The sequence below is a fragment of the Microcaecilia unicolor genome, chromosome 10, assembly GCF_901765095.1.
Source record: "Microcaecilia unicolor chromosome 10, aMicUni1.1, whole genome shotgun sequence".
Lineage (NCBI taxonomy): Eukaryota > Metazoa > Chordata > Amphibia > Gymnophiona > Siphonopidae > Microcaecilia > Microcaecilia unicolor.
In genome coordinates, this window is record NC_044040.1 from 184,024,009 (window position 1) to 184,047,639 (window position 23,631).

Below are 23,631 nucleotides of genomic sequence, written 5' to 3' on the forward strand. Positions count from 1 at the left end.
AAGCTGCAGGTAAAAGGGCCCTGTGCTGGCAGCGGGGGCCGATTTTCCTGTGCGCCAGGGCCCTGTGCTGGGAGCAGGGGCCCTTTTTACTGCAGCGGGTAAAAAAAATCCCACAGCACACATGCCCATGCGGTAAGAGAACGCTTACCGCAAGAGAACTCTTACCGCATTACTATGCGATAGGAGGCCTTACCGCCACCCATTGAGGTGGCGATAAGGTCTCCCACACTAACCCGGCAGTAACTGGGCAGAGCGCAGTGATGCCCGATTACCGCCGGGTTACTGCCACGCAAGCCATTTCCAGGGGTTTTCTTTTTCCCATGGAAATGACGCATGCTTGGGGTAGGACTACTGCTGGAAGCTGTGTTGGGCCAGCGGTAGTCCCAAAAGAGCACGCGGTAAGCCGCGTTGGGCTTACTGCTGCTCTGTAAAAGGGCCCTCCAGTTAATAGCAACATTCCATGCTACCAATCCCGGGGACAAGCAGTGGCTTCTCCATGTCCATCTCAATAACAGATTATGGACTTTTCCTCCAGGAACTTGTTCAAACCTTTTGAAAACCCAGATACGCTAACTGTTGTTACTACATCTTTCGGCAAAGAGTTCTAGAGCTTAACTATTAACTGAATGAAAAAATATTTCCTCCTGTTTGTTTTAACAGCATTTCTATGCAACTTCCTTGAGTGTCCCCTAGTCTTTGTACGTTTTGAAAGAGTGAAAAATCAATTCACTTCTACTTGTTCTACACCACTCAGGATTTTGCAATAATATCGCCCCTCAGCCATCTCTTTTTCAAGCTGAAGAGCCCTAACCTCTTTTGCCTTTCTTCATATGGGAGCAGTTCATTCCCTTTATCATTTTTATTTCTTTGAACCTTTTCTATTTCCATTCTATCTTTTTTTTAAATATGGTGGTCTGTAATTTCCCGGATCACCCCAGAACCCTTTTTAAAAATCAGGATTACGTTGGCCACCCTCCAATCTTCATGTGCTATGGATGATTTTAATGACAGGTTACAGATTACTAACAGCAGATCAGCAATTTCATTTTTGGGTTCTTTCAGTACCCTTGTATGTATGCCATCTGATACAGGTGATTTACTACTCTTTAATTTGCCAGTTTGGCACAGTATATCTTCCAGGTTTACTGAGATTTCTTTCAGTTCCTCCACATCATCATCACTTAATTTATATCTGTAGAGTAACACTTGATTTTGCAGTAGAAGTGACTAGTTCCCAACTTCAGAAGCTCCAGTAAGGGCACACTAGACCAGGTTTGGGTTTCTAACAAGCCCACCCTGATACATTATAGGACCAGAAGTATTGAGTTCAATGAGCACAATCAAGGACTGCAAATATCACACTTTATTGGGGTTATAAGTTGAAAACCAGGAGTACTAGAATTGAGTCAATTGGCAGCTATGAGAAGAGTAAACTACATTTCCAGATGTCTTAAATCCAGTCACTGATAGACTTTTCTAGGAAAACATTTGGGTCACATATGCCCAGCTATGCTGGAACTCACATGCCATTTTGCTTTTAACAGTAAAGACATTTAGAAAAGTGAGGCTCTACTGCTAAATGTAGAATGATTGTTGCTTCATCTGCAAGTGGGACATACAAGTACTGTTTGCTGTAAAATGTTCATGGGTGAAGATCGTAAACTGCACAGGGCAATAATTACAGCCCTAACCACTTTATTGGGCAGATTATATGAGCCATTTCAGTCGTTATCTGCTATCATTTACTACAGGCTGATATTAAAGCCATTTAACTGATATGTAGCACTGACTGGGGCCATTCATGGATTTTCAGCCTATTGTCTTGATGGTGCCACCTAAAACCCCTATAGACTACCCTGGTGCTAGCTGGATATCACTGTGGCGGAGCCAAGATTTATCTTGAAACCAGTGGTATTCAGTGCCTGCATCTGAATAACTATCTGGATAAATTATTATTTATTCTATTTGATGTTCCGCAGTAAGCCTTGCCAAGGCTTCTAAGTGGTTTACAAATAAAAAGAATGGGGCAAGGGGGAAAGAGACAGAAGGGGACGGAAGGGTAAAAGCAAAGAGAGGAAACGTTTAGCTACTGGTAGGACCAAAGGTCTCAGTGAACAGTTGGGTTTTGAGCAGTTTCTTAAACACAGAGTTAGAGGGCTGGTTCCTGAAGTGCAGGGGATGCAGGGTGGGGAGAGATCATTCCAAAGCTTGGGGTTGAGGTATCTAAACTGATAGGGATGGAAGTGAAAGGAGGTTGTTGTCTGCTGAGCGGAGGGCAGCGCAAGGGAGTGTAGGGGATAAGAAGGTTGTTGAAACAGAAGGGAGCTGCAGGGAAGCGACATTTGAAAATTGTTGGGAGGATTTTGTATTTGACTCGAGAAATAACTGGTAGTCAATGTTCCAAGCAGAAGAGTGGTGTGCCATGACCAACCCAGTGAATGTTCTGGAAAGACACTGTCCTAAGTTATCTGGATTTGTATCTACATCTTGGTGCTGAATATCATGATTATTTGGAAATTTATGGCAGTGAGCACCATATCTGGATATACATAGTAACATAGTAGATGACAGCAGAAAAAGACCTGCACGGTCCATCCAGTCTGCCAAACAAAATAAACTCACATGTGCCATTTTTTGTGTATACCTTACCTTGATTTGTACCTGTCTTTTTCAGGGCACAGACCGTACAAGTCTGCCCAGCACTATCCCTGCCTCCCAACCACCAGTCCCGCCTCCCACCACCGGCTCTGGCACAGACCGTATAAGTCTGCCCAGCACTATCCCCGCCTCCCAACCACCAGCCCCGCCTCCCACCACCGGCTCTGGCACAGACCGTATAAGTCTGCCCAGCACTATCCCCGCCTCCCAACCACCAGCCCTGGGACAGACCATATAAATCTGCCCAGCACTATCCCTGCCTCCCAACCACCAGTCCCGCCTCCCACCACCAGCTCTGGCACAGACCGTATAAGTCTGCCCAGTACTATCCCCGCCTCCCAACCACCAGCCCTGGCACAGACCGTATAAGTCTGCCCAGCACTATCCCCGCCTCCCAACCACCAGTCCCGCCTCCCACCACCAGCTCTGGCACAGATTGTATAAGTCTGCCCAGCACTATCCCCGCCTCCCAACCACCAGTTCCGCCTCCCACCACTTGCTCTGGCACAGACTGTATAAGTCTGCCCAGCACTATCCCCGCCTCCCAACCACCAGTCCCGCCTCCCACCACCGGCTCTGGCACAGACCGTATAAGTCTACCCAGCACTATCCCCGCCTCCCATCCACCTCCCAACCACCAGCCCAGGTATAACTTTAAACACTGCCGTTGGCATTTCTATTTGCACATGAAATGCTGAGACGTCAGTCATGATTTTAAAAAGTCAGAATGTTCTGCAGCAACTCTGTGTGTAAATCTTTAGAGGTAGTATTTACCAAATCAGATGAACCAAAATCTAATTGATCTTAGCAAAATGACCCAATATTAATCAGGCATATTCATTGTGTGAGATACCAGGAACCCAGACTCCCTATCCATTCAGAAAGAGATTTTTTTTTACCCTTCAAATAAAATGAACAGCACTGATCTGCTACAGAATTTTGCTTTCAACCTATAAAAATGCAAGAAACAGTTCATAACCTACCAGTGCACTAATTTGTGCCTTTAGACACTTAAAATTGATTTCTCTCATCTTGGACTAAATCATTTCTATGGTGTATTCAGGGATTCCAGTAGAGGAGGAGGAAAATACATTTGTTTTTTCAGATTTCAGAAGTCTGCATCTTTACAGACAAACACAGACACAGTTTTAAGGCAATTGTCTCATTCTATTCCTTGGAGTAGAGGAGTGTGGTAGCCGTGTTAGTCCACTCTTAAGGTTATCAATAGAAATCAAACAAAATAAAACATGGAAAAGAAAATAAGATAATAACTTTTTTATTGGACATAACTTAATACATTTCTTGATTAGCTTTCGAAGGTTGCCCTTCTTCCTCAGATCGGAAATAAGCAAATGTGCTAGCTGACAGTGTATATAAGTGAAAACATTCAAGCATTACTATGACAGTCTGACAGGGTGGGAGGAGGGGGTGGGTCGGAGGTATGCATGGGGACATCAAAGCATATCATTGATATTCTAACAGGATGGGTGTGGATAGGTGAGGGGTGGGGTGATCAACAGAGACATACAGCTTTATGGTTTATAATGGGCTAGGAACCCCAACAGAAAGGACTTAAGGATCTGGGGTTCCTAGCCCATTATAAACCATAAAGCTGTATGTCTCTGTTGATCACCCCACCCCTCACCTATCCACACCCATCATGTTAGAATATCAATGATATGCTTTGATGTCCCCATGCATACCTCCGACCCACCCCCTCCTCCCACCCTGTCAGACTGTCATAGTAATGCTTGAATGTTTTCACTTATATACACTGTCAGCTAGCACATTTGCTTATTTCCGATCTGAGGAAGAAGGGCAACCTTCGAAAGCTAATCAAGAAATGTATTAAGTTATGTCCAATAAAAAAGTTATTATCTTATTTTCTTTTCCATGTTTTATTTTGTTTGATTTCTATTGTTCCTTGGAGCTAATTTTCAGGCAGTTCCTGCTCATTTCTTTCATTGCCAAAATGCAGTCAACCACAATATATGGCATTTTATACTGCTTCAGTTAACTGTCTGCTTTGAGGAGCTTATCAACATAACTCTACAAATACAATCAAATTTAAATCAAAATAATAAAACAGGTCTAAATATATTCACATAAAATATATTCCTCATACAATCAGATCTAAAATCTAGGAAAAAAAAAATCTCACTGAAAAGTAACTGCAGGAGATTCCTCGCCATAAGAGCTTAACTGAGGAGTAGAGTCTGGGGGACCCGGAAACCCTATTAGATTCACTAGAGAGCTGAGCCTATAGCTCTTGCATCTAGAGGCTGGAGACACGTATTGGTGAAACAGTATCTTCTGGGCAGCAGAAGGAGATTTCCCCCCCCACCCTCCCATTCACACACACAGAAGTTCCTACTGGAATAGCATAGGGTGTTTCCCCCCCCCCCCCCCCCCCGATTAGAGACCAATTAAGACCAGAGCCAGGGAGAGACATCTTTGCTGGTTCAACAGTTTCCAATGGGCTTGTCCTGTGATTATTATGGCTATTTGCCTGACCTTGCTTCTCTTTGCTTTTTGTCCCTGGTTCTGATGTCTGCTGGCTCCTCCTTCTGGGCATGGGCCTTCTTACATACCTGACCCCTGTTCCTGGCTCCACTCTGTAAATCCTGAGGCCTAGCCCTCTCAGGTACACTACTTATACAGGGCACGAGTACATGCCTCGCTAGAGTAGGCTCTGATACACCTATGACTGAACTTAAATTTTTTTTTAATATGAAATCAAATTATAAGAACATAAAAAATAGCGTTGGGCATTTTCTGTATGACGTCCAAAATGTTTCAAATCGTGCTGGTCCATCTAGCCCAGTATCCTGCTTCCAACAGTGGCCAATCCAGGTCACAAGTACCTGGCAGAAACCCATGCTACCAATCCCAGGGCAAGCAGTAGCTTCCCTATGTCCATCTCAATAACAGACTATGGACTTTTCACCTCCCCTCCCCTGCTCACCCCAAGAACATGCCCACGAGTCATGAGGTGATATGTAGCCATTGGCATCTGTGAGGGCTCCAAGCCAGCTAGCCTGATTACATCACAGACAAATGCCCGTAAACCTAGGTTTTCCACTTTGCAGTATGTAAAATGATTTTTTCAAGGGGGTCCTAGCAGAGGTGGCTGTAAGGATGGGAGGATCAAACAGGGTTCCCTGTTATCTCCCAGCCAGCTGTAGGCATAGGCATTGGGACATACACACACCTACATCCCTGACAAGAGCTATAACAGTGAATGCAGCCATGCAACCGTGCAGTGGCATACTACCTGTCAGCCAGTGCCTGGTCACCCATGGCCCTCCAGCATAGGGAGACAACCCTCAGGGAACTATAATCTATCATATCCTTGGCTCCGGGGTTTCCTGCTATGTAATCTCATTGGCGCCACAGATCAAAGATGCCCCCTGCTGTCCCTGCCTTCCAATAGCCAGCTCTCCACTATACAAGCCATGGAGGATGTGTTGATCTCAATTGAAAACCTTTTAAACACACAAGTCACCCTTCAGTTGACGCACAGCCTGCCTTGGACCAGCCAGCTCCACAGCACCCAGTCCCAGACCAGTGAGCTTCACAGCAGCCAGCCCCTGACCAGACTGCAGCTGAGAGGGCTTGGGATTAGGTGGTCCTGGACCTTGGCTCCAGACCCTCACCCTACAACAGGGCCACACCCAGCAGGGGGATTTTGAGGAGAAGGAGGATGATGATCCCTGGCGGAATATGTCCACAGTGGAGGGGGAGGAAGGGCTGGACCAACAACCCCCCACCCCCACCCAGGCAGCAGCGCAGCACCTGCCTGAATCTCAGCTCCCCCCCCCCAATCCGCAATGGCTGGGGATCCAGTCCATGTTGTTCAGATTGGAAAGGTAATAGCATAAAGCAGTGGTTCTCAAACCTGGTCCTGCAGGCACCCCAGTCAGTCAGATTTTCAGGATATCCATAATGAATATTCATGAGATAGATCTGCATGCAGTAGAGGCAGTGCATGCAAATATTTCTCATGAATATTCATTGTGGATATCCTGAAAACGTGACTGGCTGGGGTACCTCCAGGACCAGGTTTGGGAACCACTGGCATAAAGTCATTCTCAACCAGACAGCAAAGGGCTTAACTCCTCCCCCCCCCCCCCCCCCCCCCAACTGTGTAGCTACCAGCTATGGCTGGATATATGCCTACCGGACTAGATTTTATATATTATGCCCAAAAAATTGGCACCAAAATGAAATTCGCATAAGCGTATTCTATAAAGTGCGCCTTAATGTAGGCGCACTGTATAAAATAAGCCTAAATTTCTGCATGTTATATAGAATACGCCGAGCGCTGCTCCACATGACTAAATTTACTTGTGGGCAGTTATGTCAAGTAAAACTTGGCATAAGTCCTGCACATAGATTTTAGAAATGCCCAATCCTTACCCATGCCCACTTTTCAACTATGCAACTTAGAATTTATGCACACCACATTACAGAATACACTTAGACAGTTCTGTTTGTAAATTCTAATTAATGCCAATTAGTGCCGATAACTGGTTGTTCTATCAATTTAAGTAGACCTATATTTTCCAAGTGTGGGGACTTAATTCAAATGTGTATCACAATCTTCCCAAACACTTCCAGTTTAAATATTTGATTGATAGTGTCCCAGTGCCTCAAATCAGCACAATTTTTTCATTTTTTCTTTCAAAACGGGGATCTTCAGAAATAATTGTTCCGAATGGCGGGAAAGTTTAAATCTGAAGATCCCCGGTTGTTAGCATCCAATTATCAACCATGATTAGCTTATGTACGTTGTTATTGAATATATGCTTCAATTTCCACATGGAAATATCGGTGCGATATATAGAATCTTGGGGATTATGCCCTCTAAGCTGTAACATTTACATTTAATAGGCTCCCCTTGATTAAGTAAAAAGTGAATTTTAGGTTTAACAGTTTTCCATGCTTGTGAAAGAGCATTCATAAATGCTGTATTATATATAACATTTTTCTTAACACTTATTAAAAGTAATAAATAATAATGAGGCCCCTTGTAATGACAAGCTCTAAGCTGAAGCCTGTCTCACTTATACATAAATCTGGTCCTGCTGCCAGCAGAGGTGTTACTGTAAGGGTTATATATATATCTATATCTATAGATATAGATATATCTTTTTATCTTCAATTCCATAGTTTCCTGTATAGATTCTCCCTCAGGACTTCTTGCATAACCTTTTATTGTTTTCTGACCCTGTTTCCCTTGTTAGTATAATAATGTGCTATTACTGAAGACCCCTGAGTCATTTCTACTGCAAAGTAAGCTAAACCTTCTTTCTTCCGGTAACCTGTTGCACTCCTGGTTCTCCCTAGAGAATCACTGGGCTCCCGGGAGCACAGTTTGCCACAGCTCATTCCCAGAAGTAAGAGGCGGAGAACCTGGCTTATAACTGTTTTACATGGGGAAAATGAGGTGTTTACTGCCCTAAATCATGGTTAGTAAATTGACCCCCCCTTTTACCCTTAGGAAAGAATGGGTGAGAGGGAGGGAGAAGAAAAGTAGAAACAGGGAACTAATTTTAAAATCTTCACACATACTTAACGTATATACTCCCAAGCTGGCTTTATAAAATAGGCTTTGGAAAATGACCCCCAGTTGCTCACAAATGCACTTGTTCAAATTTATACCTGGCTAAATGCATACGTGTATTCTATCTTTGTACATGCGTACATTGTAACTCCGCCCCTGGAAATGCCTATATATAGATCACAAAAAAAGTAGGCATTATCTTTTGATGCACCTAGATTTTAGGTATCCCTATACAATTTCATAAGAGATTATTTCCACGTGTATGGTATGCTTCACACAGAAAAAAAAAACAACTTTATACCATTGAAGGTTATGTTAGAAACATCTCCATGTGTAGCTCCAAGGTGGCTCCACGAGAGTGGCTCCAAGGTGGCAAGAGATGACATCAAATTAAGTGTGCCTCCTGCTGCCGCTTTGGGGAGGGCAACAAAGCCTCCTTCTCTACAACTGTGAATGGCATGGTTGAATGGGTGTGTTTTTGTTTATTATTTGTTGCATTTGTATCCCACATTTTCCCACCTTTCTGCAGGCTCAATGTGGCTTACATGGTACCGTAATCAACGTTAGCCGATTTTGGTATGAACAAATACAAGTTGCGATTAATATCAAGGTTATATTATGGTAGAGTGAGATACACGTATGGTAAAGACAATTGGAGAAAACTTAGAGAGGGAAAGAAGAGTTAGGATATGTCCGTTACGTTCTTTGGTTAGATTGTGTCGCAGATGTCCAGGCTTTTTATGTTGGGTCGGTGGGGTATGCTCTTCTGAACAGTTCTGTTTTTAGTACTTTCTGGAAATTCATGTGGTCGAGTGTGGTTTTTACTACTTTTGGTAGTGCGTTCCACAATTGTGCGCTCAGGTAGGAAAAGTTGGAAGCATAGGTGGATTTGTATTTGAGTCCTTTGCGGCTTGGGTAATGGAGGTTTAGGTATCATCTTGCTGATTCTATGGTGTTTCTGGGTGGTAGGTCGATGAGGTCTGTCATGTATCTCGGTGCCTCGCCGTAGATGATTTTGTGAACTGTCATGCAGATTTTGAATGTGATACGTTCCTTAATTGGAAGCCAGTGCAGTTTTTCTCGGAGTGGTTTGGCGCTGTCAGAACGTGTTTTTCCATATATAAGCCGTGCTGCTGTGTTTTGGGTGGTTTGAAGTTTCTTTATGATTTGTTCTTTGCATCCCGCATAGATTCCGTTACAGTAGTCTGCGTTTCTGTCCTATTTTATTATTATTATCCATGGCTATTATGTATTGTACAATGCCTCAGGGGCCCCTTTACTAAGCCATGTAGGCGCCTACATGTGCCTAATGCACATCAATTTTGAGGTACCGCATGGCCTTTGCAGTAATTTCATTTTTGATGCGCGTCCACTAGGCGCGACAGAAAAATAATTTTTATTTTCTGGCGTGAGGCAGAAACCGGGAGGCAATCGTCATTCTATGTGCATAGGTGATTACCGCAAAGTTACCGCGTGAGACCTTACTGTGGCTGATGGTAAGGTCTCAGACCCAAAATAGACATGCGCCAATTTTTATTTTGCACCTCGTCCATTTTTGGCAAAAATTTTAAAAAGGCCTTTTTTACAGGCACGATGAAAAATGGATCTGCATTCGCCCAAACCATGCATCTACACTACCGCAGTCCATTTTTCAGCGCACCTTAGTAAAAAGGGCCTCTTAATTTTCTGTGAAACTAAGGTGATTTTAGCAAATCACAAACATATACTACACCGGGTGGGATCAGATTGGGTCGATCCATGGTTTGAGTTCTCTCGGGCCCAATCTGATGGGCTTTCAAGCTGTTTTTTTTTCCTTTTTTGGAGAGAAGAACTTACTACTTGCTCACCTCATAGCAACATCAAGGTTGTTCTTACTTTTAGACCCCCCCCCCCCCCCCATTAGGCAGGGCCAGGGGCAGCTGCCAAAGTGGCCTTGGTCCTTTGCCTTGCAGACCCAAGATCAGATCCCTTGTTTGTTGCAGACAGTTGGGTCTTGGCATGCCACAGAGATGGTGCAGTTCAAAGAAGTGAGCAGCACTGAGTCTACCTTTGAATAGATACTCTTCAGATATCAGGCCAATGAGGAGTCCTAAAACAACCTGGCTTGCCATGGGAGGAGTGGTGAAAAGATGGGGGCCAATAAAACAAGAAAAATATTAAAATAAAGAAGAAGCTGTAAATAGGACCTTGATAGTAACTTACAATTCTACATGAAATTCAATGTTTTCCTTCAAAATTGACTGTTAGCAGACATAAAAATCCCAAACTTTATTTCAAAGAACATGGTCTTCTAAGGTTTTTGTTGGAATACTTTTAGACTTGCTTCCTGCCTCATCAAACACTTCACACAAGACTATCAGGCTTATTTTCGAAAGAGATCGCTGGCGATCTTCCGACACAAATCGGGAAATCGCCGGCGATCTCCTGAAACCGGCCAAATCGGTATAATCGAAAGCCGATTTTGGCTGGCTTCAAAGCCGGCGAAATTTCAAGGGGGTGTGTCGGTAGGGTAGTGAAGGCGGGACGGGGGCGTGCACATAAGATGGCCGGCTTCGCCTGATAATGGAAAAAAGAAAGCCGGCCGTCTGGAGAATTTGGTCCGTTTTATTTGGGCCCTTTTTTTTTTTAGGTCCAAGTCCCAAAAAAGTGCCCCAACTGACCAGATGACCACCGGAGGGAAGCGGGGATCACCTCCCCTTACTCCCCCAGTGGTCACCAACCCCCTCCCACACAAAAAAAAATCAGACATGTTTTGCCAGCCTGTATGCCAGCCTCAAATGTCATACCCAGCTCCCTGACAGCAATATGTAGGTCCCTGGAGCAGTTTGTAGTGGGTGCAGTGCACTTGAGGCAGGTGGACCCAGGCCCATCCCCCCCTACCTGTTACACTTTTGCTGGTAAATGGGAGCCCTCCAAAAAACCCCAAAACCCACTGTACCCACATGTAGGTGCCCCCCTTCAGCCCTTAGGGCTATGGTAATAGTGTAGAGTTGTGGGCAGTGGGTTTTTTTTTGGGGGGGGGGGATTTGCGGGGCTCAGCAAACAAGGGAAGGGTGCTATGCACCTGGAAGCTAATTTTGGTTTTTTTATTCATTTTTTAAAGTGCCCCCTAGGGTGCCCGGTTGGTGTCCTGGCATGTCAGGGAGACCAGTGCATTAGAAATGCTGGCTCCTCCCACGCCCAAATGCCTTACATTTCGCCAGATTTGAGATGGCCGGCTTCAGTTTCCATTATGGCTGAAAATCGGAGTCGGCCAACTCATCGAGCGATTTGGCCGGCGCTAAGCGTATTTCGAAAATACGCTTGGCTCCGCCCCTTCGCAGAGCCGGCCCCGAAGATGGCCGCCCATCAATTTGGCTGGTGCCATTCGATTATGCGCCTCTATGTAATGGTAACCCAATCTCTTGTTACCATTGCTTTTAGAATCTATGCGACTTCATGTAGAAGCAAAATAGTTTATCACTGAAATGAGAGAAAACATTTAATTCACAGTATACAATTTGCATTTTGTCTTCATTAAATCACTAAACGGCATTTCTGTCATGCAAATCACATCCTACCTGGCGAGGATTCCGCTCAGATTTGCTTCGACACCATTCCCAGTCTGAGAGATCTGGTTTGCGACTCTCCTCATGAGACAACCTTCGTTCTGGCCCTTCAAAGAATGCAGACTTTTCAAAGTCTAAAACATCTTCCCTCTTGAATGCCTCTGTGTTGTCAAGAAGAGCACAACCCATGACGTCATCTTTGGCTATATCCTGTCTGGTCTCCGTGCTGGTAGTCTTTCTGCTCTTTCTTATATCTTTAAACACCAAGCTCTCCTGCAAAGGTTTGGTACTACACCCAGCTGCAGAAGAACTGATAATTCTGTTGATTTCTCTTTGAGACCTCTTTGCTCTCTCAGAGTCATAGTTCAGGTTATGATACGATATGGAGTTCTCACCTACACTGTGATTTTCTTGGGATATCTTGTAAATTCCATAACCTTTCTGGAATGATAAATTGAATTCAAAGCCTCTTCTTTTTGCTAAATACAAAGATAAAGCAAAAAATTTTGAATACAACCTGTGTTTTAAGCTGGAAAATGACTAAGCTATCCAGTTTTATTTTCACACAATAACATAACACAAAGGCCCAGATTCCATGTATGGCACTCAAATTTGGGTGCTGAAAAAAATGCACAAAACACTATTTTATAAACAGTAATCCGAGCTGGACACCATTTTAGAATAGCATTTAGTGTCAAGTGGAGTGGAAGAGTGGCCTAGTGGTTAGGGTGGTGGACTTTGGTCCTGGGGAACTGTGGAACTGAGTTCAATACCCACTTCAGGCACAGGCAGCTCCTTGTGACTCTGGGCAAGTCACTTAACCCTCCATTGCCCCATGTAAGCCGCATTGAGCCTGCCATGAGTGGGAAAGTGCGGGGTACAAATGTAACAAAAAAAAAATCTGTGTCCAAATTTTGGTGTAAGGATTTATACCAATTGAAAACTGGTGAACATCCTGTCATGTAATGTAAGTGCAGATCCCCTGAATTCCATAATACTGTGTGCATCTCTAGTGAACACCCCCAATCTACGCATGCCCCTCCCATGGCTATACCCCCTTTTCAGTTGCACACTAAAGGATTTATACATGTATCTTCTTTATAGGACAGCGTATAGCAAGACGAGTGCGTAAAACCAAATTTTTACCAGTTAACACCAATTAGCACTAATTGGCATTAACCAATTGTGAATGCAAATTGGGCACATGCTCAACTTTGTGCATGCAATTAATAGCACCATATACAGAATCTGGACCACAATGTTTTAATTTTCTTTAGCTATTAATGCAGAAGCAGTATTCCTTCAAAACTATTCCAACATTCCATGAGCCAGGACCATACTGAGTAAGCTTGCCAACTGGATCTCAGAGTTTATCCAGACTTGGGTTTACTGTGTACAAGGACTTGTACTCTTGCTTTTCACAGGGAACGCAATTGAGAAATCAGAATTAAATCCCTGTGTGCACTGCAGTAAACTGCATTTTTTTCAAAAATAAATGACCTATGAAAAAACTTTCATGTGTCAGTTTTTGCAAAATTCATGAACTGCTTTGCATGATATTGCATAGCGGCAGTTCATTAATTTTGAATTTAAATACATTTTGCATGTAGCAAATGATATGAAATTTTACTAATGTGAAGTTGCAAATTTTCACAAAAAGGAGCTTTGTGCTCCAAAAATGTGTGAACCCCAGAATTTCAGCATTTTTGCAAATTTCAAGACATTTTTGCATGAAAAATAGTACACTGGCCTCTATGACACCTAAATTCTGATGAAGTGGATTCTGAAGTTTTCTTTTACAAAAATATCTGTGTCCTGTAGCCTGCAGGCAGCGTTCTGCTTTGGATATGCAAGTCATTACCATCAATTTGCCATTCACAAAAGGTGAGCACTAAGCACACAGCTGTAGCCAAAGTGATGAATGAACAGCAATTTATAGTTACTTACAACCCTATGCACTAGGAATGTGCATTTTTGGTGTGCATTTGGTTTGTTAGCATACCTTAAAATTAGCACATGCTAAACCGATTTAATGCTCGTTAACCCTTGAATTACCATATCTTATGTTGATTAACATATGTTAAAAAGCTCTAATGCATGCTAAACGTTTTGCTATCAAACAACTGTGTAACTCAAACAACAAATGTGTGAACCAATCACTATTTGAAAATCAAGAAAAAAAATGTTTGACAATGATTCCAAAACAAACATTTTTTTTCTGGGCACACTCCCCATGCCCAGTACAGGCACATGCTGACAGTGTAATATGATATTCTACACAGTACACTAAGTTTATGGTTTATGATTCATTTTAAAAAGGCAGGTTTACAATAAAATCTACTATAATAAAATGCACCCTCAACGTTCTGAAGCTGACTCTGTGGCTTCAGTGAAGGGTTCGTAATGGTGAAGCCATCCGACTCACCATATCTCTCTGCCCCGCCCTCGCATCACAACGTCATGACGTCGAGGGCGGAACACTGACAGACACACAACACACCCTCCCAGCTCGCCTACAACGCTACCCCCCCCCCCCCACATGCTCAACAGCCGCCCTCCCATGCCTCCCCAATTAGCCGCCCTCCCGACCCGAACAGGTAAGTGAAGGAGTGAAGATGACTTAAAAACTTCGTAGGGAGGGGGCCTATCTGTACACACAATTCCACTTCTTCAAACACAGCCCTTCAGGAACGGCAGCTGAGATTTCACAAATGTGTGGGGATGGCGGCAGAGGGCGACCCCGCGGAAATACACGCAACAAGCGTCTCCTTATAACTGGCCCGGCCTCCACAAAATAACACGCACCGCCTCACCATCAGGAACCGCCCGTACCCAGCGGAGCCTGCCCTCATGCTAGCCTACTATTACCCGCCGATAACCCCATGCTTGGCCAACCCACTAACAAACAAAGAATTGACTAAACCTCCTCCCTCCCACTGCCAAAGCACCACCGGGACACCGCCTCCAGCCCATTCAACCCTGTTCTGGTTTTTGGCATCATAAGGAGGGGATGACCCTGAAACTCGGAGGGAGGGGAGAGGGGAGGGGGAGGAGGGAGGGCCCCTGGCAAACACACACTCATTCTCACACAGACACACTCGCACCCAGTCTCACTCTCTGTCTGTCACACACACACTCACTCTCTCTCAAACGTACACACTCTGAGGAAAACCTTTCTAGCGCCCGTTTCATTTGCGTCAGAAACGGGCCTTTTTTACTAGTATGGCAATAAAAGAAAGGAACGCCACTGTAAGAAAGCAAACAACTATTCATACAACTAACACAAAAAGACCCAAAGAATACAATGAAGCCTTAATTTTGTAGAGAGCATCGGGGACATGTACAAGCTTACCTGATGACACAGAAGAGAGGTCACAAGAGATTAGCATCCTAGACCTTTTGAATGACACATAGCCCCTAACATGGGGAGGGTGGAAACTCTAGAGCAGTGATGGCGAACCTATGGCACGTGTGCCAGAGAGGGCACACAGAGCCCTCTCTGTTGGCACGCGCGCCATCGCCTCATCCACCGGAAGTTTGTTCCCTCCTCCCTTCGAGTTCCAGGCCCCCTCCCTGTGAATTTTAAAAGTCATCTATTTTACCTCGTCGGGGTTAGGGCGGCAGCATGCAGGCTTGGCTCGGTGCTTAGTTCAGTTTTCCCTTCTCTCTCAGCTCTGGTCCCGCCCTTGCGGAAACAGAAAATGAGGGCGGGAGCACAGCTGAGAGAGAGAGAGAGAAGGGAAAACTGAACTAAGCACCGAGCTGAGCCTGCATGCTTTTTACCGCTGCTGCCACCCTAACCCCAACGAGGTAAGATAGAAGACTTTTAAAATTTGGAGGGAGGGGGCCTGGAACTGGGAGGCAGGTGGAGGGGGGACGAAGGGGGGTCAAGGGGGAGGGGGGAATGCACCACCTGTTAAATTGCCCTGTTGGCACTTTGCGATAAATAATTAAGATTTTGGGTTGCTGTTTGGGCACTCAGTCTCTGAAAGCTGTTTGGGCACTGCTCTAGAGCATAAGAATATCATGAGAGGACATCTCACTAAAAATAGCAGGGGCCATCATTTTTTGTATTTTTTTTCTAGGGGGCCTGTCAGGGATGTAGAATGGGCATGGATGAGCTAATCAGCCAGCACGTGCACATTATCACCACCACACTAACTGGCTAGCATGTCCATAATGCAGTAGACTTTAATCCCACCTACATAGGAGACTGTAAATGCTCCTGTGGTAAAATGGCTGTGCCCTGCAAGGGCCAAGAGACACTGGGGTAAGGGAGAAAGGGAGGTTGTTTTTTTAAAGAGTGATCATAGAGAATAATGGGAAGAGGAAGAGCAGGAGATTTATGAGTGGCATCCCAATTTACAAATGAGAGTTTCCAATGTTGAAAAATAAAAATAACCACATGCAAAAAAAACCTCTGAGATAATATTTAACCATCTCAATGGCCTCATGTGCACCTTTCTTTAAATTAGTCACCTTATTCTCTCTTACCTATCTATATGTTCCATCTTTGCTTATACCTTACTTTGTCAATTAAAATGTTCTGTTACGTATTGTGTTGACACTGTAAGTAGTATACTATGCCATATTTTGTACTGTTATTTGAATATTTTTACTGCTTTGTCTATTGCACATGGTTGATTTATTCTTACTGTACACCTCCTTGAGTAAATTCCTTCAAAAGAATCAGTAAATAAATCCTAATAAATAAATAAATAAATAAATAAATAATGCTAACAGCAGTGCACGTCCATTAATAAAACCAATCAGAAAAAGCCCTTTAATAATGGCCAGGCTAGTAAGGGTGTACATAAGTACATAAGTATTGCCATACTGGGAACGACCAAAGGTCCATCAAGCCCAGCATCCGGTTTCCAACAGTGGCCAATCCAGGTCACAAATACCCGGCAAGATCCCAAAAATGTACAAAACATTTTATATTGCTTATCCCAGAAATAGTGGATTTTCCCCAAGTCCATTTAATAACGGTCTATGGACTTTTCTTTTAGGAAGCCGACCAAACCTTTTTTAAACTCCGCTAAGCTAACCGCCTTTACCACATTCTCTGGCAACAAATTCCAGAGTTTAATTACACATTGAGTGAAGAAATATTTTCTCCGATTCGTTTTAAATTTACTACATTGTAGCTTCATCGCATGCCCCCTAGTCCTGGTATTTTTGGAAAGCGCTTCACATCTACCCGTTCAGCTCCACTCATTATTTTATAGACCTCTATCATATCTCCCCTCAGCCGTCTTTTCTCCAAGCTGAAGAGCCCTAGCCGCTTTAGCCTTTCCTCATAGGGAAGTCGTCCCGTCCCCTTTATCATTTTCGTCGCCCTTCTCTGCACCTTTTCTAATTCCATTATATCTTTTTTGAGACGCGGCAACCAGAATCGAACACAATATTCAAGGTGCGGTCGCACCATGGAGCGATACAAAGGCATTAGAACATCCTCATTTTTGTTTTCCATTCCTTTCCTAAGCTCATTTCATAGTGCAGCTTACTAGAAGGGCGTCTTGCGTCCAGTCACTCTTGGCATATTTGGTCAGATGTGCTAAGGATTCTTTCTAGGGGAAAAGACTGTACTGGAGTACATCTGGCCCATGTAACATAGAGAAAAAAAGCTAAATACGTGGCTAGGTGATAAGGTTTACGTTGTGGCTTTTGCACTTGATTCACAGAAATTCATTTTGGGGTTTGGCAGGCAACTTGTGTAAAATATTCAAACAGCAACTGTTGTAAGAGCTGATAAACAGTAATATAGTCATTTTTATTGATGTACACCACTTTGGAGTTCTACTACAAAAGGTGAGTAATCAAGTGTGAGGTAAATAAATAAGATAAAATATTCATCACAGCACATAAAAGATATTTGGAGTGGGCCAGCATAAACACTCCATTAAGACTATCCATTCTGCACACAAGCCAGCTATGAATATCCATGCACCAGATACATAAACACATTTTAGTCCCTGGAGCAGCTCTCCAACTCAGATATATGTTTACTCTTACTAAAGGCTGGCATAAGGCTGGAATGAAATCCTGGCACAGCCCCTGCAGCTCCCATTAGGCCCCATGGGAATAATATACTTTTCAAATTCTTTTAACGCTTTGAGAAACAAACAAAGCTAGTAGGAAGGTGCTGTCAAATTTTACTCTTGGCATAACATTAGGCCCAGCCTTAAGTAAAGGTGACAGTGGCAGAGAGGGCCCCACACGCCTAGGGGCCCTTCCTCGGCATGTCCCCCTGTCTCTAAACCTTCCTCTACCTTAAAGCATCATTTCTCTGTCCATGGCTCAGGGCAGTAGCAAGGATTTGCATAGGCCATCTGCTACGGACCTCAGAGCCTGCTTTCTGCTGTGTCCTGCCCTCTTCTGAAATAACTTCCTGCTTCTGCAAAGGCAAAAAACGCAATCAAGATCAGGCTCTGGGGTCCAGGGCAGATGGCCTATATGAATCACTGCAGCTGCCCTGAGCCCTCTACTGAGAAATTTAAGTTTTAAAGTGGGGTGATGTTCAAAGACAGGGGACATATTGGACCGCCAGGGACCCCCAAACTGGTCTGCACAAGACCCAGCAATTGGTAAGGCAGGCTGCCTCTGCATAACATACCACAGAAGAAAGGAAGGGGGGGAAAAAATCCTCCACGAATGGAACAAAGCACAGATGAAACAAAAAGTGGAGTCGGCTAACAAAAATGGGAACCAGAAGATTCTTTATTGCCAGTATCAAGTGTGCACCCAACACAGCTCTGTTTCAGCATAAACATGGTTCTGGATACTTATTACTCTCCTAAGGTATCACTAACAAGTGAAGGCGTTTAATCTAGGGTTAACATATGGCTCCAGAAAAAGGAGGACAGATTGAGCCAGCCGGCTGGCTCAATTACTTCCATTGAAAGCAATGGAAGTAAAACCCGGCTGGCTCAATCCGTCCTCCTTTTTCTGGAGCCATATGGTAACCCTAGTTTAATCTGCTGCTCGAACAGAACGCCTTGCTTACAGTTTCAATTATTGAACACCGAAGCAGGCATGTGTTTATGCCAAAACACAGCTGTGTCGGGTACACACTTGATGCTGGCAATAAAGAATCATCTGGTTCCCATTTTTGTTTGCCGACTCCACTTTTGTTTCATCTGCATAACATACCACCATTTGTTTTACAAATCAATAGTCACGTTAGTTTTAAAAGTGATTTAAAGTTTTTTTTTTTTTTTTTACAAGACTTGATATAAAGCTAATTGCAAAGAATGCCAATGCTGCTAAGTGGTTTACATAAACTATAAAGACAGAAAAAAGCAAAAAGAAAGGCAGGTCAAGTGCATGAAAGGACCAAGGAAGAGGATTGAAGGAGTGAGAGATTGGGTTGTGGAAGAAACTGAACAGTTAGAGTTAGAGCCATAGGTTTGTTGGAACAGCCAGGTCTTAATCACTTTTTTGAACTGAGGATAAGAAGGTTCTAGCCTAGGTTGGGAAACTTGGAACTGAGGATAAAGAGGTTCTAGACTGTGAATCAGGGGAAGGGAGTTCTAGAATTTGGGGCTGATGTAACCAAGACCAGAGTATGTGAAAGCTGCTTTTAAAGGACACTTTTTCATAAAGATTATAACACCTGCTTTCACAAACCTATTAGCATAACTAACTACCTGCATTAAGCAAAACAACAATCATAACTTCTCTTATTTTAATCCAAGCATTTAATTTTTCATCAAAACTTTAGTCTGTCTCATGCTTATTCTGTCATGCCTCATACTTGTACTCCACACACATGCATGCATGTGTAATTAAACTCTGAAATTCGTTGCCAGAGAATGTGGTAAAGGCGGTTAGCATAGCGGAGTTTAAAAAAGGTTTGGCCGGCTTCCTACAGGAAAAGTCCATAGGCCGTTATTAAATGGACTTGGGGGAAAATCCACTATTTCTGGGATAAGCAGTATAAAATGTTTTGTACATTTTTGGGATCTTGCCGGGTATTTGTGACCTGGATTGGCCACTCTTGGAAACAGGATGCTGGGCTCGATGGACCTTTGGTCTTTCCCAACCTTCTTATCCTCCATGCTCTTCCCCTGCCTCTTCTTTATAGCTCCACTTCCTTACCTATCCCTTCTCTCATACCTCTTTTATCCCATTTACCCCTTGTTCATTTGTCCTACCATATACCTCCTTTGTTGATTTTGATACTACATATTGTATTCTCTTGTTACTATGTAAGTCGCATTGAGCCTGCGATGAGCGGGAAAGCGCGGGGTACAAATGTAATAAATAAATAAATACTTATGTACCCTTTCATACATATTTACCTCATTTTTTTCAAACATACCACACATATTTATGATACTTTGGGTCTCTAGTAAGAAGATATACATACAACAAAGCTACATCAGTAAGCAAGAGTCATTCATATTGACTACTTAGAGCACTTTATAGCACTATTACGTGCAATCACAGCTCTATCACCAACCAAATATATAAAAATCAGTATCTAAGGATGTGCTTTCATTTGAAATGAAACAGGAAAATTCAGGTACATTTCCTTTTTCATTTTATTTTTGCTTGTTGAAAACAAAAAAAAAAATGCATACAATTTTATTTGGTTTTAATTTTTTTTAAGAACTAGCTGTTGTTCCCTTCCTAAAAATAATGCATACAAAACAAAAATCCCCAACCAAATAAACACCCAGATCTTCCTCCAGTTCCCTCAGTTTTCCTGCAATTGTAATGGTATTGATGGCACCTTTTTAAAAGCAAAACACTGATGGGGCAGGAGTGACTAGGGTTCAATCCTGCCCTTTGGGGTCTCCAATGACTGCCACTAAGCTGGGAGTAATGGGTAACAGGCTCACTGAGGAGGCTGTTAATTTACTTTTTAATGGCAGTGTTTTGGTGGGGGAGGGTGCCCCATGGCTGGTTGTTAGTGCTTTTCTTTTAAAAATAAAACAAAATTTAAGGGGCTCTTTTACTAAGTTGAGTTAGGTGCTAACATGCACCTAACACAGCAAAAATGACCGAATGTGAGACTGTTGCATTGTTACAGAAACCATTTCATTCTATAAAGTTCATTCACAAATGCATTTCGCTACTTCTCTTCAGTTAATCTCTTCGCATTTATTTATTAGGCTTTATGTATTGCTTTTTTTGAAGGAATTCACTCAAGGCAGTGTATAGCAAGATTATTATCTGCTTTATTACAGTAGTGACCTTCACATTAACTGTAAAGCACAATCCCCACCCATTTTCCATCCATTCCCCATCTCAAAAAAGGTGTTAGCTATTTAATGGCCAATTAACCTGCCCCGATTCATATGCTATTCTGTTAGTGCACTCTAAATGCACATTAAACAGCTAATGCAGCATAGTAAATAGGCACCGAAATCAGTGTTAACATAAGAGTACTCAGATTCATATAAATTGCATAGACACAGCAGCCATGCTGCCACCGGAGCATTGCACTACAACAATAATAAAATGTACATTCATGCTTGCAGATAGATCAATTTAAAGATGTAGACATTAGACAGCTGGCAAATATTTATTTGTTGCATTTGTATCCCACATTTTCCCACCTATTTGCAGGCTCAATGTGGCTTACAATGTTCTGTTATGGTATTCGCCATTCCAGAGTAAACGTTAAGCTGGAGTTACGTAGAGAATAGGATGAAATGATAAAATTAAAATAGAAAGAAACCAATCAGAGTAGAAGGTTAAGTGATGATGTGTTGCAGTTACAATTAATGGTTGTTATGGTATGCCTTGTTGAAGAGATGTGTGTTCAGAGATTTGCGAAAGTTAGTTAGTTTGTAAATTGTTTTTAAGTGACGTGGTAATGCATTCCACAACTGTGTGCCAGTGTATGAAAAGCTGGACACATGTGTTAGTCTGTATTTCAGTCCTTTACAGCTGGGGAAGTGTAGGTTAAGGAATGTGCGGGCTGATCTTTTATTCACTGTTGTACTGGATATATGTGCCAGAGCTACCCTCTAGTATAGCATAAGTATTTTGCTCCTCCAATAGGAACTGGGACACCCTCCCATCCAGATGTTCCAGAACTATACATCCTGTTATAACCACTAATCAGGTAAGGGGGGGGGGGGGGAAAGAGACTTGATATACCACCTTTCTGTGGTTACAATCAAAGTGGATCACATTTTGTACCTGGGGCAGTGGAGGGTTAAGTGACTTGCCCAGAGACACAAGGAGCTGCAGTGGGAATTGAACTCAGTTCTCCCAGGATCAAGGTCCGCTGCACTAACCACTAGGCTACTCCTCCACTAGCAACACTCCATGTAGAAGCCTGCCCTTGCAGATCAGCAATGCGGCCGCGCAGGCTTCTGTTTCTGTGAGTCTGACGTCCGTCAGACTCACAGAAACAGAAGCCTGCGCAACCGCGTTGCTGATCTGCAAGGGCAGGCTTCTACATGGAATGCAGCTAGTGGAATAGCAACATAAACATTCCATGTAGAATCTGAAATAGTAGCAACAGAATCTCAATAGTAGCAACATTCCATCTAGAATCTCAAATAGGGAAAGGGAAATGGGACTTGATATACCGCCTTTCTGAGGTTTTTGCAATTACATTCAAAGCAGTTTACATATATTTAGATACTTATTTTGTACCAGGGGCAATAGAGGGTAAGTGACTTGCCCATGGTCACAAGGGGCTGCAGTGGGAATTGAACTTAGTTCCCCAGGATCAAAGTTCACTGTACTAACCACTAGGCTGCTACTCCTCCACTAGTAACATTCCATGTAGAAGCCTGCCCTTGCAGATCAGCAATGTGCCAGAAGAAGAGGACCTTGGCTGGCGGGGGTTGGGGTCCTCCGCCAGCAAAGGTAGGCGATGACGGGTTGGCGGTGGTGGTGGTCGGCAATGGAGGAGGGGGGGCTAAAATGTGCCCCCTCACTTGGGCTATAGACCCCCCCTCCCGCCGAAGTCTGGCTACGCTCCTGGAACAAATAGTCCAATTTATTCACCACACATACGAAATCATAAATAAAAAGCCTGACAAGATCTTGTTTCGCCCTAACCAGGGCTGCTTCAGGGGCCTCGACAGCAACCTGAAGGTGGTTTCCCAAAATATCGCCTGCAGGTCTTCCCTGCTCTTTTTGCTCCATTCTGGATATTGTGGATCGCTTGCCTGTTTGTTTCCGTACCCTAGTATTATACACATAAGTGCCGATATAGAATTTGCACTTAGGGTACTTCATCCTGGCACCTAGCTTTAGGCAGCCTTCTGAGAATTCCCCCCTCCCCCCAAGTGTCCAGGACTACAAGAAACATAATTGAAATTTTACATGAAATGTTATGAAATCATCTAAAATAAAAGTGGGAGGACGACCAAGGATGCCAAAGACTGAGAAGATGTATAATAATAGAGAAGTTTATTGAAGTATGGAGACTCGACACAACGTTGTGTTTCGGCCTTAGGCCTGCATCAGGAATCTTATTTCACAAAAAGCCTTCTGGGCAATGACGACATAAAATCTTCTGGAAAGGACAGTCTTTAAAAAGACCGTTGTGGAATATGTCGTGCACATTTGTCTCAGACCGCACAATTGCTGCAAAATGCTTGAAATAGCAAATGTCACTGCAAAATGCTTGAAATAGCAAAACGTGCACGCCATATTCCACAACTTCAGTAAACTTCTCTACAGTGGCGTAGGAAGGGGGAGGCGGGAGGGGCGGTCCGCCCCGGGTGCACGCACTTGGGGGGTGCCGGCCCTGTTGGTTCCCTGCTCCCTCTGCCCCGGAACAGGTTACTTCCTGTTCCAGGGCAGAGAGAGCAGGGAACCAGCGGGGCCGACGCAGCTCCGAGTGACGTGCACTCGGGGCGGATCGGCCCTCCCACTGGTAAG

At 43.6% G+C, this 23,631-nt stretch overlaps 1 protein-coding gene across 1 annotated transcript in view; it reads right to left on the reverse strand.

Annotated features, from left to right (window-relative positions):
* Positions 1-23,631, reverse strand: part of GPR149 (G protein-coupled receptor 149) — an 87,079-nt gene that overhangs the window by 49,189 nt on the left and 14,259 nt on the right. The window contains exon 3 of the mRNA XM_030217102.1: positions 11,785-12,251. Within this exon, the coding sequence (XP_030072962.1) occupies positions 11,785-12,251 (467 nt within the window). The remainder of the gene's footprint in view (positions 1-11,784; positions 12,252-23,631) is intronic.